The 16,344-nt window shown below is 52.7% G+C and overlaps 1 protein-coding gene across 6 annotated transcripts; it reads right to left on the reverse strand.

The window, feature by feature from the left end:
- Window positions 1-409: 409 nt before the first annotated feature.
- Window positions 410-14,986, reverse strand: ITGB7 (integrin subunit beta 7). 6 transcript variants are annotated; one of them, XM_019834987.3, is made up of 16 exons: window positions 14,925-14,983; window positions 9,998-10,074; window positions 8,844-9,047; window positions 6,942-7,143; window positions 6,679-6,849; window positions 5,704-5,945; window positions 5,152-5,310; window positions 4,744-4,839; window positions 4,489-4,578; window positions 3,341-3,487; window positions 2,842-3,035; window positions 2,256-2,479; window positions 1,796-2,015; window positions 1,447-1,655; window positions 962-1,119; window positions 410-693 (listed from the first exon to the last, which is right to left on the reverse strand). In XM_019834987.3, the coding sequence occupies exons 3-16, from the start codon at window positions 9,042-9,044 to the stop codon at window positions 613-615; spliced, it is 2,394 nt and encodes a 797-aa protein (XP_019690546.2). In that variant the 5' UTR covers window positions 9,045-9,047; window positions 9,998-10,074; window positions 14,925-14,983; the 3' UTR covers window positions 410-612. The 6 variants fall into 6 exon arrangements, with proteins under 6 accessions (XP_019690546.2, XP_006933795.2, XP_023112871.2 ...); XM_006933733.5 differs by having other exon boundaries at window positions 14,806-14,975; XM_023257103.2 differs by having other exon boundaries at window positions 9,952-10,074; window positions 14,806-14,975.
- Between the last annotated feature and the right edge of the window lie 1,358 nt (window positions 14,987-16,344).

Below are 16,344 nucleotides of genomic sequence, written 5' to 3' on the forward strand. Positions count from 1 at the left end.
TTGGGGCCAAAGTGGTTATCCTTTTTTCCCCCAAATATCACCACCCCAGATGTCCTGCATCCGAGAAACCACCATGTAAAACTCCACAGGAGCAACAAGTAGAAGTGAAAACAGGATATCACTTCTGAATAAGAGAAAAAACATGCACAGCAGAACGAAATAAGGTCAAGTACCAGCTGTGTTTCTCCAAGTGTGGTTCTGTAGTCCTCCTGCAAATGCATGACCGGAGGATTCACTAGCCCACCCTGACCAGCCACTTCCCAGGCAGCCACATACTGAATCTCCTGCACACCAGGTTAGAGGACCTCTCCCCACCCTCAGGTGGCAGGAGGAGGAATGAGCAAGTTTTCCCGAGGCCCAGGCTCCACAGCCTGCTTTGGCCTTGGGTGAAGCAAGATGACAGCTGTGCTCTGAGGTCAGACTCTTTATTGTATACAGGGAGCGGGGGAACTGAGCCCACACTCCTTGTGAGGTAGGGAAGCAAGGTTGCAGTGGGAGGCCGCCCTCGACTGTCACTCTGAGAAGGAAGTAGGTGGTGACCATTCCTCAGCAGTGCCCTACCGGGCTGTTGAGAAAAAGAAGAGTCCTGGGATGAGTGTGCCTCTTCCCCCTTCAGAGAAAGGGACTCCTTGCCTCCTGAAAGCGGGGATTGACCGTGGTCGTGATGGCACTTCTGTAGAGAGGATTGCTGTCCTGAGGAAGAAGATGGGAAATGAGGAAAAACCTCCCGACTGCTCCTTTACCTAGTCCTAAGAGGCCAGCCTGGAACTTGAGCAGCACCCCCAGAGCTGATGGAAGTTAGCAGAGGGGTGGGGCAGAGGACGCACAGACCAAAGTGAAGGGGATGACCTAGGTCGGAGGAGTCCAGGTTGGGGGTGGGGCAGGGAAGCAGAGACCAGAGGTCTCAACCAGGGAAAGCAAGCAAAACCCAGCCCAGTGGGGTAGGACACAGTCTCCCTACCTGCTTCCAGTTGAGCTGCTGCCGCTCCTTCTCAAAGCGGTTATATTCTTGGCGGTCATAGATTTCCACAGAAAGCCGGTAAGCCAGGACCAGCCCCAGTCCCACTGCCACGATGCCCCCCACGCAGCCCAGCACGATGGCCAGAGTGTGATTTACTCCTGTGGGGAAGAAACAACACAGACTTCTGGGGGCTGGGGCATAGGGGTTGATCAACGGTTGCCCACAGTGTGTCCAGCTTCCCTAGCCCTGCTTGTCATTGAAAACAAAGGGAACCCAGCAGGGTCTGAGGTTATCTCTGTGGTACCCAGGGCCTTAGCTTTGTCCACTTGGTCCATCACCTCTGCTTTTGCCTGGACTCACTGCTCTGCTTCAAACCCTACCTGGTTTCCCATTATCTTCACCTGCCCAGCCCAGAGTTCTGAAGCCCCACCCATCAAACTTCCGGGGCTCCCTCTGGCACGTCTGCAGCATCTCTGCCCACTTACTCTCTTGGGCTCTCACTCTCAGTATGACCCTGCCTCTGGCTTCCTCCTCCACCAGGAAGAAGAACAGCTGGTTGTCCAAGGTCCTCTCTTTGCACCAGCCATCATCCGGGATAGGGTCCAAAACCAGGGTCACGTTGGCATCAGCACAAGCGATACTGCAATTGGTAGCCAGGGGACCGGTCCCAAAGGCCCCACACTCTGCACAGTCCCTGTCCAGTGGACACCAAGAACTTACCAGCTGGGCAGCTGTGCTCCCCACACCACACGGCAGAAAGAGGTGGGCAGGTGGGAGTGGCTCAGCGACCCCCGCCGTGCCCCTGTTCCCAAGTTGCAAGACGGGAGGCCTCACCTGTGTCTCTCGCATGACGTCTTGCAGCCTGGGCACTGCTCACACAGGGCACCGTAGTAGCCATCCAGGCACTGGCAGCGGTTGCACGTGCAGCGTCCATGCCCACTGCAGAGCACTCCCTCAGGACTGACACAGCTGTCCGTGTCCCCACTGCACTCACACGCTCTGCCCGTGCGATTGGCATGACAGTGACACGTTCCACAAAGGCAGCGGCCAAAGCCTGGGACAGAATCACGCTCAGGGTGACAGCCATACTCCTCACACACAAAGGACATCACATGCCACCACGGGATGCCTAGAGCTGAAGTGTTGTGTGCGTCCAATTCCCTCTCAAGTGTGCCAGATAGCTGCAACTCCTACACCAAAGTCTGAAACTTGCCCTTAGTGCCATGATGTTCCCAGAGCCGAAATATCCTGGGAGCCACTCTGACCCCACCCTTCCCCCAAAGTCTGCAGGTACCTCCACAGAGGATGCCCTCATGTCGTTCACAGCTGGCATCATCACACTCGCACAGGGGCCCGGAGCTCTGTCCACTGCAGGTGCAGCGTCCACACTGACACCGTCCCTTCCCGCTGCACAAGGGCCCTGTCCCGTTGGGGGCCCGGCACCCAGATTCCAGATCTGGGGAGGACAGTTCAGCCTCAGAGCATTCACAGAGTCGACCCAGACGGCCAGAGTTACAGCTGGGAGGGGAAGGCAGAGCCAGAGGAGGGAAAGGTGGGTCAGAGAGTTTGACCATCCCTTGACCTATCTTTCCCAGGATCCTCTAAACCTAAGCTCTCAAAAGAACTGGAGAGAGATGAGTGGCTGAACGGATGCCGGTGTATAGTTGAGCACCAAGGAGCAAGAGAGCAGAGGGAGTTCGGGGGGAGGGGAGGGTCTTGGCACATCTGGGAAGCTGCACATGAAAATCAGGATGGAGTCTTGGGACGTCTGGCAAAAGAGGTCTGGAGATGGCCAGTGGGAGGACAGAAGGCAGAGGAGGGATACCGGGGCTGGTCATGTGTGGACAGTCACATGGGTGAAAGGAAGCAGGAATCCTCACCTGCACACCCCACATTGCAGCAGCCCCTGGCCATCACTGCAGTGGGGAGCCCGGGGCTGGGTGTCACTGCAGTTACAGTCACACAGTGTGTGCAACTCCACGGTCAGCTCCTCTGAGAAGCCAAGGGCTCGGAGCCTCAGAAGATGGGGCTCTGAGAGGCAGTGAGTAGCTTGGATAGTAACCAAAAAATTCACCTAAGGACAGTGCGGGCAGAAATCAGCCTTGAGATCCTGCACCCACACGTGCACACCAGACCAAACCCATTGATCATCCAGAAACCTATTCCTTAGGAAATTAAGGGATAAGCCCATGCTAACACCCATCTCGTAGAAACCTGCTGGAGGAAGCTGCTCATTAAAGCCTTTTAGAAAGGATGGATGGAGAACTACCCCACGCTTTTGCATTGTTCTGTGTCTGCCCCCCATCTTTTCCTGCCTGCTTCAATTTCCCACCCCCCACCCCCACTTCCTTCCTTCTGCCTATCTCGGCTGGCTCTTACCGTCTGGTTGATTCGGACCTCGTTGCACTGGCCCCGGTCCCCAGCCTCACGCTCCCTCTCCTCAGGACCCCCACACTGAGATTCATAAGAGATGTGGACCCCAGGAGGGAGTGGAGAGTGTTCGAGGGTCACAGTGGACGATAGGCTCTGTGGAAGAGAGCAAGTAACCACGTGAAGGCAGGACTCCAAACCCCACCTCGTGTCCTCTCCAGCCTTTCCAAATTCTGCCATGACCTGCCCCAGCCTGCCTTGGGGACCCCTTGCATTCTGCCCAGTCAAGAGGTATTTCTGCAGGAAGGGCACTGTGAGAACTTTGGGTGCATCACACAGGAGCTAGAGGCCTCTCAGTTAGCATTTCAGTGCGGCTGCAGCAAGGGCCCCACTGTGGGGGGGGGGGGGGGCCCTGTCAATGTGCAGTGGCTGCTTCTCAAACCCCAAATGACAACACATAACCTGTGTGCATAAAAGGCAGAGTCTTTAAATCGAGTTTGCCCTGGGAAATTTGGTACCGTCTCGAATTTTCTCACCATGGGTTTAGGACATGGTGGTCCCTGTCCTAAGAAGCCTAGAGCATGGTTAGAGATAGGACCTAAACCCAAGAAGCACTTAAGAATCTTTGTGGTTCCCTCTACCTGTAAAACTCTATGGTTCCTGTGGAGAATATCTCTGAATTATCTGTAAGCTTAGTGAAAGTAGGCTCTAGATGTCACATTCCTTCTGTACAGATTGACTGGGGCACGAATGCCAGCCCTTCCGTCCATTAACTATGTGACCTCGGGCAAGTCATTCAGGGACCTGTGTCTGTATCGCCACCTATGAAATAGGGATGATAATAGCAACCAGGGGTTTAGCAGAGTTAAATGAGACGGCAAACAGTATGTGCACTTAAGACAGTGGTTGGCATGAAAGACAAGCTCAGTGAGTGTTCCTTCCGTTCCTTGCCCAGTGCAGGGCTCCGTGCTCGGCCCAAACCAGACGCTTCAGATTTGAGAATGTAAGATTGAGCAGATGAACTAGGAATGACAGCCACAGGCAAACCGTAGGTAGTTGCTAAAAGTGATCAGTCCCTGATAATTCTGCTGCCCCCCCACCTGAGGCCCCTTCCCAGTGCCCGCCCTCTCCATGCTCCCCCGGTCCCAGCCCCTCACATTATAGGCGTCCATGATGAGCTGTACCACGTTGCTGGAGTCCTCACTCAACTCCCCAACTGCGGACTTAGGAATCAGCTTACTCAGCTCCTGAGTTAAGAGGAGTCCAGGGAAATGGTGGGTCACAGCTCAAGGGAAATGGGCTTCTGCGGGTCTGGAAGGAGGGCATATGGGGGGGGGGTACGGAGAATGGGGTCTTTGAGGGAGTTGAGAAAGGCTTGAAGTGGGAAGGTCTGGCATTCAGCCAGCTCTCACCTGGTAGACAGGCAGTGTGGCACTGGTGACGGCAAAGATGGGCTGGATGTTTGCTGCAGAGAGGGCCTGGGCTACCTGACCCACAGAGGGGTAGTCCTGGGCAAGGAGTGGGGAAAGGTGAGCACCACAGGTCTCCCCCATAACATCCAAGGTGCCCTCAGCCCAGGAAATCCAGGAACCAGGGTTCCACCAGCTAGAGGAACACTGGAGGCTCGGAAAGGCAGAAGGGGCTAGGGAGTGGGGTGGCACAGGGTTCTGTCTGAGCAGTGGGGGCACATGGAGGGAGGAGCTGGTGGGAAGATGGCAGGGTGGTCACTGGTAAGGACAACGAGGCTGGGGAGAGGGAGGTCTGGGAGTAGAGGAGGTGTGGCTCGGATGGGGAGGGGTGGAGCAAGGTTGGGGACTCACAAACTCTGGGCTTCGACTATAGAGGCCATCACTGTCCAAGTGGCAGTGCCCGTCGCTGGGCATGAAAATGCCACCCAACTTCCCATCCCCAGCTGTGTGGAATGTGTCATCTGAAGTGAACACCAGCAGTCGGGACACATTTCTCCAGCCAATCTGCTCCTGGAATCGGGGTGGGGGTGGGGGTGGAGGTAGGCTGTGCACCTGGGCTCCATGAGCCAAGGATTTGCCAGCCTCATTCTGAGTCACTTTGTCTATCTCCATACCCAGCACCCCCCTCCGCCATCCCACCACCCCCCCATCTCCAGCTCCCTGCTTCCCCCCAATCCCCCAGACAGGGCTGCTGCTAGCGGAGGCCTTCTTATGAATTAGAAAAACATGCCTCTTCCTCAAGATATTTTACTCCAATCCACCAGGAAATTATTAAAATAAATATGCAAACTCCAGTGACTATGGCACAAAGGGCACCCCCAGAACCAGGCACTGCACGACCCTAGGTGGCAGTCTTGGCCCCAAAGGGTTCTTCAGACTCAGATCCCCTCCCCGCCTCCTCACCTGGCAGAGCGCAGCCTGCAGAATGGCATCAAAGCCACCTTCAGGCGAGTCCAGGTTGCCAGACACGCTCTGGCGTCCCACCTCCCGCTCGAAGGCCTTAGCATCCGAGGTCAGGGACAGCACGTGGCGAAAGCTGAAGGGAGACTGGCAGCGCTCCAGCCGGGTAGGGCAGGGGTGTCGAAGTTTGGAGGGCACTGTGCTCACAAAGGGCAGCACCGTTTTGTCCACGAAGGAGCCAAAGCCTGGGGGTGGGGGGGGGGGGGGGAGAATCGCGAAGGTTGTGCCCAAAGTCACTGGCCAGCAGCAGGGTGGAAGGTCTGCTGCTGAGGACTCAGAAGGCAAAGGTCCATGGGAAGTGGGGGGGGGGGGGTGAGGGGGACAGTCAGAGAGGAGCAGAGGAGATCACGAGAGCGGGTGCTCCTAGAGCACAGGGACTGAGTACCTGGCAGGGACAAAGGGTTTAGGCCACTGACTCAGGGCAGTGGGGGATGGAGGAGATTAAGAGGAGGATGAGGGGAGGGTCAGACAGGATCTCTCTCTCCCGAGGAAGAAGGAGAGGGTGTAGGGTGTAGTAGCAGCATGAGGCAAAGGAGGGGATCTTGAATAGGGCAGATGTGAGTGTGGAAGCCGCAACCAGGGAGAGGGACATTTAGACCTTTTCCTAGAGACACAGACAGGGCTGAGAAAGTGGCATCAGGGCAGTATCTGGGTTGGCAGGTCCAGAGTGCGCTGTCTGACCCCTGGGAGCTGTCTGAACGCGGTCTGGCCAGACTCTGGGCCTCGGTTACCCCCACCCGTAGTCTCTTAAATCCCCTCCAGTTCTGTCCTAGAAGGTGGATGTTCTGGGAGAGAGACGCCAGAAACCCGGGGCCTGGCCAGGTCTGTTAAAAACCGGGAGAGGGCAGGCAGGGCCCCTGTGCGCCCAGGACGCTGGCAGAGGCAGAAGCGGCTTTTGCAGGTAGAGGCCGAGCTCACCGATGCGCACGGAGTGGGTGACCTCCTGCAGCCGCGCCAGCAGGTCTTGTCCGAGCTGGCGCACGCGCTCCAGGTCGTCCTTCATGGAGTAGCTTAGGTCCATAAGGTAGTACAGGTCGACGGGGTAGCCCTCTGCCCGGAGGAAGCGCACCCGGAGCTGCTGGGGCTCCCCTGGGGAAGCGGGGTGGGGGATGGCGCGGGTCAGCGAGAGCCATCGAATCTCAGCCCGCACCTCCAGCCCAGCCCGCCGCCCCCTGACTCACCCGGCCGCAGCGTGACCCGGACCTGCTGCGGCGCCAGCTGGGTGGCCCCCTCGCCGCGATCGCCCTGGCCGAGCGGCTGGTCCTGCAGCACCTCCTGCCAGCCGCGGGGCTCCTCCAGCTCCCCCGGGGGGCAGCCCTGGGCCAGCAGCTCCTGTCGCTGGCCGCAGCGCCGCGCCTCCGCCACCCCCGACGCGGTGAAGTTCTGCGCCCAAGGGGAGGCGCGTCGGGGACTCTAGTCCTCCACACACCCCCCAGCCCTGTTCCCAGACCACCTCTCCCCCACCTCCCCCCACCCCCCACCCCCGGGATGCCGGCCGCTCCTAACCCTCCCCTCGCGGTCAGTTCCCTGAGCCCTTAGGATGCCCTCCCTTCCCCGTTCCCCCAACAGCCACCTCGTCCTGTCTTTGTCAGAGCCCGCTTCCTCTAGCACCCCACCAGCCCCCACCTTATCTAGACAACCCCCTTTCCCTAGCCACCTACCTTTCTCCTCCCCCTAGGGCCACAGACTTCCTGTTGAGATCTCAGGGACCTCACTACCACAAGAAAAAGAGGAGCCTGGCCTCCTAGTCCAACCTCCCCTGCATGCTTAGGCCCAAACTGGAAGGGGGTCAGGCTGAGACCCAGGCTAAATTCCTGGGAAGGGGAAGGACAGGGACAGAAGAGGAGACACCCCCTCCCCCCAGTTGGCTGGCACCCCTGGGACTGGCTGGGAAGTGGCAGAGGAAGGAAATAGTTACAATGGCTTCTCAACTGGCCCTGGTGCCAGACTTAGGTCCAGAGATTGAAGGAGGCAGACACATATCTGACTGTCCCCAAAGCCCCTGCCTGGCACCTCTGCTCTCTGCCTCCTGCTGACTCTGAGTCTCCTCTTCCGGTCCTCCCAGATTCCTGGGCTGGCTCAGCCTCTGCTCAGCCACTGTGGCTGTGCCTTCTCCTTCTGGTGAGTTTGCCCTCATCTCTCATCTAACTCTCCCTCTTCCTTTGAGGGAGACAGTTCTGTTCTCACCCTCGCCCCCAACGCAGTTACCTGCCATGTTCTGTCACTCCATGAGCCCTGTCTCTTTAAGGCATAAAGCAAAGAACAGCCTTGTTTGACCAGCCAGGGAGACACCTGCTCCCCAGCATCCTTCCTGGCCACTTAGGCAGATCAAGCCTTTCCCCCAAGGTGTACACACCTCTAACTCCTTCCCTTCTACTCCCCCAGCCACAGGCTGCTACATACCTTAGGAACATTATGAGGTACACACCCCCCCAACATAGACTCAGAAACCCAGTCACATACTTTCTGCTAAAGACTAACCCCCAGTGTGATGGCATTTGGAGATGGAGCCTTTGGGAAGAAATTAGGATTAGATGAGATCATGAGGGTAGAACCCTCATGATGGGATTAATGCCCTTGTAAGAAGAGGCACCAGAGAGCTTGTCTACAGCCTGCCTGCAAGCCAAGAAGAAGGTTGCCATCAGAAACCAAATTGGCTGGCATGTTGATCTTGGACTCCCAGCCTCCAGAACAATGAGAAATAAATTCCTGTTGCTTAAGCCACCCAGTTTTGTTATGGCTGCCCAGGCTGACAAATGCACTTCTTCACATGTATACACGTACCACAGGTCCCTCTCCCTGTACACAAGCATGAGTTCCAGCACAGACACACTTCCTCCAAATTTATGGTTACAAGTCTTTTCCGTATATACACAAACGCACAGGTACACAAACATATACACACAGGAAACTTGCATGCTTGAGTATGCACACACACACAACCACGCACAGGAGTCCTATGTGCACAAACTCAGTCACGCACAGGACTGCAGAGAGCACCCGGAAAACCACACAGTCGCAAACCTATCTCCGTTCTGCACATACACATACACAGGGTTCAAAGGCCACGGAGCCATCTTTACCAGTTGCTTGCACCAGGCACAGCTTGGGTGTGAGAGGATGCATTTCTGGCAGGTGGGGGCCGGCTGGCAGGACCCCGGCAGGGACAGATCAGGATTCCCCCGTTCTGTGACCTTCTCTGGGGATGAGATCTTGGCATCCAATTCACTCTCACCTCGGCTCAGAGCCAGCAGGAAAACAAGGACCATTGACAAAGCCACCATGGCCTGCAATACGATACAAAGGGGGGCACATGGGTCCTTAGGGAGGACCTCCAGGTTCTCAGTCCTCTAAAATTAGTCTGTGGTTGGGGCACCTGGGTGGCTCAGTGGGTTGAGTGTCCGACTTAGGTTCAGGTCATAATCTCAGGGTTTGTGAGTTCTAGCCCCACATCAGACTTGCTGCTGTCAGCGCGGAGCCTGCTTAGGATCCTGTGTCCCCCTCTCTGCCCTGCCCCCACTTGCTCTCTCTCTCTCAAAAATAAATAAACATTTTTTAATAAAATAAAGTAAGTCAAGGGGCGCCTGGGTGGCTCAGTCGGTTAAGCATCCGACTTCGGCTCAGGTCGTGATCTTCCGGTTTGTGAGTTCGAGCCCCGCATGGGGCTCTGTGCTGACAGCTCGGAGCCTGCTTCGGATTCTGTGTCTCCTTCTCTTTCTGCCCTCCGCAACTTGTGCTCTGTCTCTCTATGTCTCTCAAAAAGTAAATAAATGTAAAAAATAAAAAAAGAATAAAAAATACAAAATAAAATAAAGTAAGTCTGTGGTTGTCACTCTCAAAACTCTACCCCAGGGGTGCCTGGCTGGCTTAGTCGGTAGAGCGCGAGTCTTGTTCTTAGGGTCATGAGTTCAAACCCAACCTTGGGTGTAGAGCTTACTCAAGAAAAAAAATAAAAAAACCTCTACCCCAAATCTTTATCTCCCTTCATAGTTTCACTTCCCCCTGTGGATTCAGCAGTTTCTTCAAAATGTTGGGAAGGGGCAGGTCCCAGGCCTGGGTAGGAGCCTCAGACAAACCCTGTCCCTCCTGTGTGCAGACTTCCCTAGGGCCAATGTGGGCAAAATGGCCTAACAAGAGTCTGGGGACTAGGCCTGGAAGCACTAAGGTCTACATCCGCCCAGGTCTATTCACCAAGATTGCAAGCCACAGTGGAATCAGAACCGAACAGGAAACAGACCGGGTTCTGGTCCTGCTTCAGTCCCTCACTGGCTGTATGGCAAGTCAGACTTTTTCTCTGGGCCTTAGTTTCCACATCTGTAAAGAGAGAGAGTTGAATAAATAATCTGGCAGTCCTTGCAGCTTTCATAATCTTGGATTCTAAGTACAGGAAGAGGGTCAAGGATTCTAAATAAAGGAGGAAGGTCGGGGAATAGGAATGAGAGGAAGGAAGGCTGGAGCTGATGAAGAGGTGTGTGAAAGAAGCAGGGAAGGGTAGCCGACACGGTAGCAAGAGGAATGAAAATTAGACCATAAGAAAACTTTCTAAAAGTCTGGGATAACGGAGGAAGGCAGGCCATGGTTGGCAAAATTTTCTTTTTCCTGTCCTTTGCACAAAGCAAATATAGACTGGAGAAAGAGCCTGTGGCAGGGTAATTCCTGGAATGACCTCTAGGCAAATTTCTGATTTTAAAAAACGTATTAATTTTAAAAAAATGTATTAATTAAAATTTTGAATAGGCAATCCATAGCCATACTTCAAAACTCAAAAAGTTAAATCACAATGGCCTTTTTTTTAGAGGTGGGAAAGCTGATCCTATACGGATCCATTATATGGATTGATTCAATTATATGGAATTGTGGGGTGTCTGGGTGGCTCAGTTGGTTAGGCGTCCAACTTTGGCTCAGGTCATGATCTCGGAGTTTATAAGTTCGAGCCCCAGGTCGGGCTCTGTGCTGACAGCTCAGAGCCTGGAGCCTGCTTTGGTTGTGTCTCCCTCTCTCTGTGCCCCTCCCCCTCCTCAAAATAAATAAACATTAAAAAAAAAAACAATCTTGAAAAAGAATGAAATGGGAGGACTCTCACTTCTCGCTTGGCAAAACTCACTAGAAAGCTATAGTAATCAAGACAACGCGATACTGGCATAAAGATAGGCATATAGATCAGTGAAATAGAATGGAGAGTCCAGAAATAAATCCATCCATTTATAGCCAATCGATTTTCAGCAAGGGTGCCAAATTATTTGATGGGGAGAGAACAGTCTCCAACAAATGGTACTGGGATAACTAGATATCCACATGTAAAAGAATCAAGTTCAATCCCTACCTCACAACATATACAAAAATTAAGTGAAAATGGATCAAAGGCCTAAATGTAAGCCCTCGAACTATAAACTCTTAGAAGAAAATGTCAGGGTAAATCTTTGTGATCTTGGCCTTGACAGTGGATTCCTAGCTATGACATCAAAAGCGCAAGCAACAAAAGAAAAAAATAGATAAACTGGACTTCATAAAAACATAAAACTCTTGTGCATCAAAGAGCACTATGAAATGAAAAGACAGGCTACAGAAAGGGAGGAAATATTTGCAAATCATGTATCTGATAAGTATCCAGAATATATAGAGAACTCTTACAACTTGACAACAAAAAGGCAAACCACCCAGTTTTTGAACAGCAAAGGATTTAAATAGACATTTCTTTGAAGAAGATAGACAAATAACCAACAAGCACATAAAAAGATGCTCAACACCATTAGTCATCAAGGAAATGCAAATCAAATACCACAGTGAAATACCACCACACACCCAGCAGAATGGCTAGAATAAAATAAAATAAAATAAAATAAAATAAAATAAAATAAAATAAAATAAAACAGAAAATAAGTGTTGGTGAGGATGTGGAGAAAATGGAACCATCATACATTGCTGGTGGGAACAATTTGATAATTCCTCAGTAAATTAAAACAAAAACTGGGGCGTGACTGTTCAAAGCAGTGGTATTCACAGTGGCCTAAAGGTAGAAACAGCGCAAACGTCCATCAACTGATGAATAGCTAAACAAAATGTGATCCATCCATACGGTGAAGCATTATTTGGCCCTTAAAAAGGAGCGAGGTGCTGATTCAGGCTACAACATCGATGACCTTGAAAACACTAGGCTAAGTGAACGAAACCAGTCACAAAAGACCACATCTTGTCGGATGCCGTTCATGTGAAGTATTCTGATTCCCCAAATCCACAGAGGCAGAAAGTGGATGCCAGGGGTTGGGGAGGGAGGGGAGGATGAGGAATCACTTCTTGATGGGCAGTCTTCTTTTGGAGTGAAGAAAAAGTTCCAGAACTTGATGGTGGTGATGGTCGCACAACATCATAAATGTACTTAAAGCCACTGAACTGTACACTTAAAAAATGGGTTAAGTGATCAATTTTATGTGTGTTTTATCTTATCAAAAATCAAAACATTGAGATAGTGAGAAATCTCCCATACCCATCCTCCTCCTCCCATTTCCACACCTCACCCTAAATGAATAACCGTCATTTTAAGTTATCTTTTGTTGCTGATAATCCTTCTAGAGATTGTTTTATGCATACACAAACTAAGGTGAAAATATATACTCTTCAAATGGTAGAATCACATGACAGAAGTCTACAATCACAATTCTAGAATACATGCGGGTTTGTCCCCCTTTTTTCTTTTTTTAAAAGATTTTTTTTTAAAGATTTTTTTTTTCAACATTTATTTATTTTTGGGACAGAAAGAGACAGAGCATGAACGGGGGAGGGGCAGAGAGAGAGGGAGACACAGAATCGGAAACAGGCTCCAGGCTCCGAGCCATCAGCCCAGAGCCTGACGCGGGGCTCGAACTCACGGACCGCAAGATCGTGACCTGGCTGAAGTCGGTCGCTTAACCGACTGCGCCACCCAGGCGCCCCTAAAAGATTTTTTTTAATGTTTGTTTTTTTTTTAATTAATTTTGAGAGAGAGAGAATACAAGCAGGGAAGGGGCAGAGAGACGAGGGAGAGAGAGAATCCCAAGCAGGCTCCATGCTGTCATCGCAGAGCCCGATGCGGGGCTGGAACCCATGAACCGTGAGATCATGCCCTCAGCCGAAATCGAGACATTTAACTGACTTGAGTCACCTAGGTGCCCCTTTTTTTCTTTTAATTGCTTTTCTTGGAGATCCTGCTACTCAAGAAAATAAAGAACTTCCTTGTTCATTTTCACAGCGGTATACATTTCCGTGGCATGGATGTATCATATCCCAGTTAGTCTCTCAATGGGATTTAAATTGTTTCTAATTACTCACTGTTAAAACTAATGCTGGGGGCGCCTGGATGGCTCAGTCTGTTAAGCATCTGACTTTTGGTTTCCGCTCAGGTCGTGATCTCACAGTTTGTGGATTCGAGACCTGCACTGGGTTCTGTGCTGTCTCTGCTGAGCCTGCTTGGGATTCTCTTTCTCTCTCTGCCTTCTGCCCCCTCTCAAAATAAATAAATAAAACTATTGCAGTGAAAACCCATGCATTTATCATTTCACATGTGTGCAAGTGAATCCGGAAGATAAATCCTGGGAAGAGGATTTGTAGGGTCAATAAATTGGCATCATTTGTAATGCTGGCGAGTGATTGCTGACGCAACCACCTTCGCAACTATGCCAGTTTATATTCCCATTGGCGGTGTGTGTATGAGAAAGGCCAACTAACTCCTTGTCCCAAAACGTCTGCATCCGCCCCAGCCTGGGCTTAGATTCAGACTGGGGAAGGGGTGGGGTGACCTCAGCTGTCCTGCTCCCCACTGTGCACCATTTGGGACCTCAGGTGTAGTATATATATGTCTTGGAACCTCCACCCCCATGTGAGGCCGGTTCAGGCTCAGCCTCACTGTAACCTCAGCCCCGCTTGCTCTGCACGCCTGTGGTCGAGGAGGCCTGAGATGCTGTAGCACAAAGCCCAGTTTTGACTCATCTGTCACAGGTGGGGCCCCCAGGATAAGACAAACCAGAGACCTCAAGCCCACTCATGTCCCCTAAAGGGAGCCCCTGGGACTCTCTGGACAGCGTTCCCCCACCCTCTTCTCCCAATTGTCCCCCTCATTTCTTACTTGGGGATACATGGCCTGCCACTTGTTAATTTCTCTCTCTGTCTCCTTCTCTCTCCCCCACCACCCTCCTGTTCAAAAGTTTGATGACATCCCTCTGCTGCGTTTCTCTTCTCCGCGTCTTTACAGTTCTTTGTTTTACTTCCTTTTCCTCTCCTATCCTAACCAAAGGAAGGCAGAGCTGTCTAACTCAATCCCCTCTTACAGATGGAAACCTGAATCCCAGAGTGATAAGTGACTTGCCCACAGTCACACAATGAACAGGGATGAAGACAGGCCGGGACTCGGTCTGTTTGCCACTTTCCTCGCCTCCAACCCAGGCACCATCATCATCAAAAGCCGTGCCTTCTCCCTTCCAGTTCCAGTGGGCTCCACCTAATCCCCTTTCTCTTCCCTTGATGGGTCCTCTTCAGTCGGTCTTCTTTCCCCCCCCCCGTGGTTGTTCCCTTTTCCTGGGCTCTATCCTGACTCCAACACCCTAACACCCCCTTCAGCACCTGAGAAACAGAGCATTTTCCCAACCTATCCAGATCTTCCAAATCAAGTGGAATCCTCTGCTGCCCACTCAGTGTCCCAAGGAGGGAAGAGAACCGAGCCACGCTGCCACAGTCTTGGCAGCCACGCTGCCACCATAGCCAAGGTGCCACTGGCAGATCTGAGCTGAGCACCAGGCACTAGGCAGCAGGGATAGCAGCTGGGGAGTCCTCTTGGGAGAGCCCTACCATGACATAACCCTTGGCACATGGCAGGCACCCAGATGATAGCATCATACATCCCCTTCCTTCTTTGCCTCCCTCCAGGCCCACTTTTGGGAAACACATGCAGGAGAGAGAGGTGAGGAGGGTACGGGGTGGGGGGGTGCTTGGAGGGAGAGCTTGAGAAGCTGGAGGGAACAGGGATGAGGATCTCAGGAATGCAGAAAGGACTTCAGAGCCTTTCTCGAGTCTCACCTGAACCCTGGGTGTCTTGGGGTCAGAGCCCAGCGTCCTCTTCCCGGGAGATTGGGAGCAGGGGTGGGGGCTGGGCTAGTAAGGAGAGGAGGCTGGAGGGCTGGTGCCCTGGTACTCACAGGTGCGTGCAAAGCAGCCCTTCCTCCAGCCGCGGCGGCCTTTGTGTACTGATCTGGGAGGCTGCAGAGGAGGAAGTGACACACCCTGGGGTGGGGTGGGGGAGATTTCGGGGTGGTGGGGTAACTGATCTAGAAGGTGGGGCCCAGAGGGGTGGAACTGGGCCAAGGGGGTTGACAATACAGGGATCTGAAAGGAAGCACGGAGGCTCGTCTGTCTACTGAGCACCCACTACATGCCGGGCATATCACAATATTGTCATTAATCCTTGCAACAACTTCATGACATATCCGTATGTTAATGTCCCCCCAGGGTCAAATTTTACAGATGTAGAGGCTAAGAGGGAAAGGTGGACGTTGAGGCTCAGAGGTAAGAAATAAAAATCCTTGCCCAAGGCCACATAGTAATAACTAGCTGGTCTGGGTTTTCAACCCAGGTCTGCCTGCATGGCAAATCGATGGGACCCTTCCACTTCTTCACACAGGAACACGATAGCAAGGAAGAAATATGGAGGTAGTAAGTCCTGGAATGAGTGGGAAATCAGTGGCGACAGGCTCTAATTTTGAAAAACGAGTGCCCACTGTATGATGGTGGATGCTTAACTCCATGGGCTCTGGAGCCAAACTGCCTGAGCTCCAATCCTGGCTCTATCACTTACAGCAGTGGGAACTTAGGTAGTTGCTTAACCTTCCTGTGGCTTCTTCTCATCTGTCAAGTGGCACTCAGGATTGTTGCGGGAATCAAATGAGGGGACTCCTACCAATTGCTTACAAGAGAGCCTGGCACAACCTAAGGGCTTGAAAATAGACTCAGTGGCTGAGAAGGAACACAGTGAGAACCGGAGAGGCTGAGAAATCCAAGGTTGGGGCACTGGGAACTTGGAGAAAGACACAGGGCTGGGCTCAGAGAATGAGACTGGGAGGCCACTGCGCAGAGACAGCAGTGGCGGCTGGGAAAGGCGTAGAGGAGGCAGAGAGTGCAGTAATGGCAAGGATGAAGCCTGTCTGGAGAAGAGGGTGTGGAAAATACCTGGCCCTGGCCCACACTTGACCACAGGGAACTCAGAAGGAACTGGATGTGAGATCTGTCACAGGTCTGTCTTACCTGCCCGAAGGGGCACTCTGTGCAGCAGGGACTGACAAGCCAGGCACCGAGCCAGGTGCCCGTCTCTTAGTGGGTGCACAGGGAGCATCAGGTGGGTCTTAGGAGTGTAGCCGCTGGAAGGAGCAACTGGGGACAGGGGTGGGGGGAGGTGGGCTTCTTCGGCTGGCCTCAGGCTACCGGACCTTATACCCTTCCCCCACAACCAGGGGTTACCATGGTGATGACCCCTTCTTCCCCACAGGCCCTGTGGTTTCCTCTAGAGCTTCTTTCACTTTCTTCTTCTGCTTTTCCTCAATCTTCTCTCTCCCCTACTCCCAC

The sequence above is a fragment of the Felis catus genome, chromosome B4, assembly GCF_018350175.1.
Source record: "Felis catus isolate Fca126 chromosome B4, F.catus_Fca126_mat1.0, whole genome shotgun sequence".
In the NCBI taxonomy this organism is placed as follows: Eukaryota; Metazoa; Chordata; class Mammalia; order Carnivora; family Felidae; genus Felis; species Felis catus.

Excerpts from the sequence above, each read along its gene's own strand:
- ITGB7 (XM_023257105.2), bottom strand. The coding sequence starts at position 9,044 with ATGGTGGCTTTGTCAATGGTCCTTGTTTTCCTGCTGGCTCTGAGCCGA. Across the intron at positions 2,016-2,255 it reads TGAGGGCATCCTCTGTGGAG|GCTTTGGCCGCTGCCTTTGT; the intron begins GTACCTGCAGAC and ends ATTCTGTCCCAG. Across the intron at positions 1,120-1,446 it reads GAGAGTGAGAGCCCAAGAGA|GAGTAAATCACACTCTGGCC; the intron begins GTAAGTGGGCAG and ends TCTTCCCCACAG.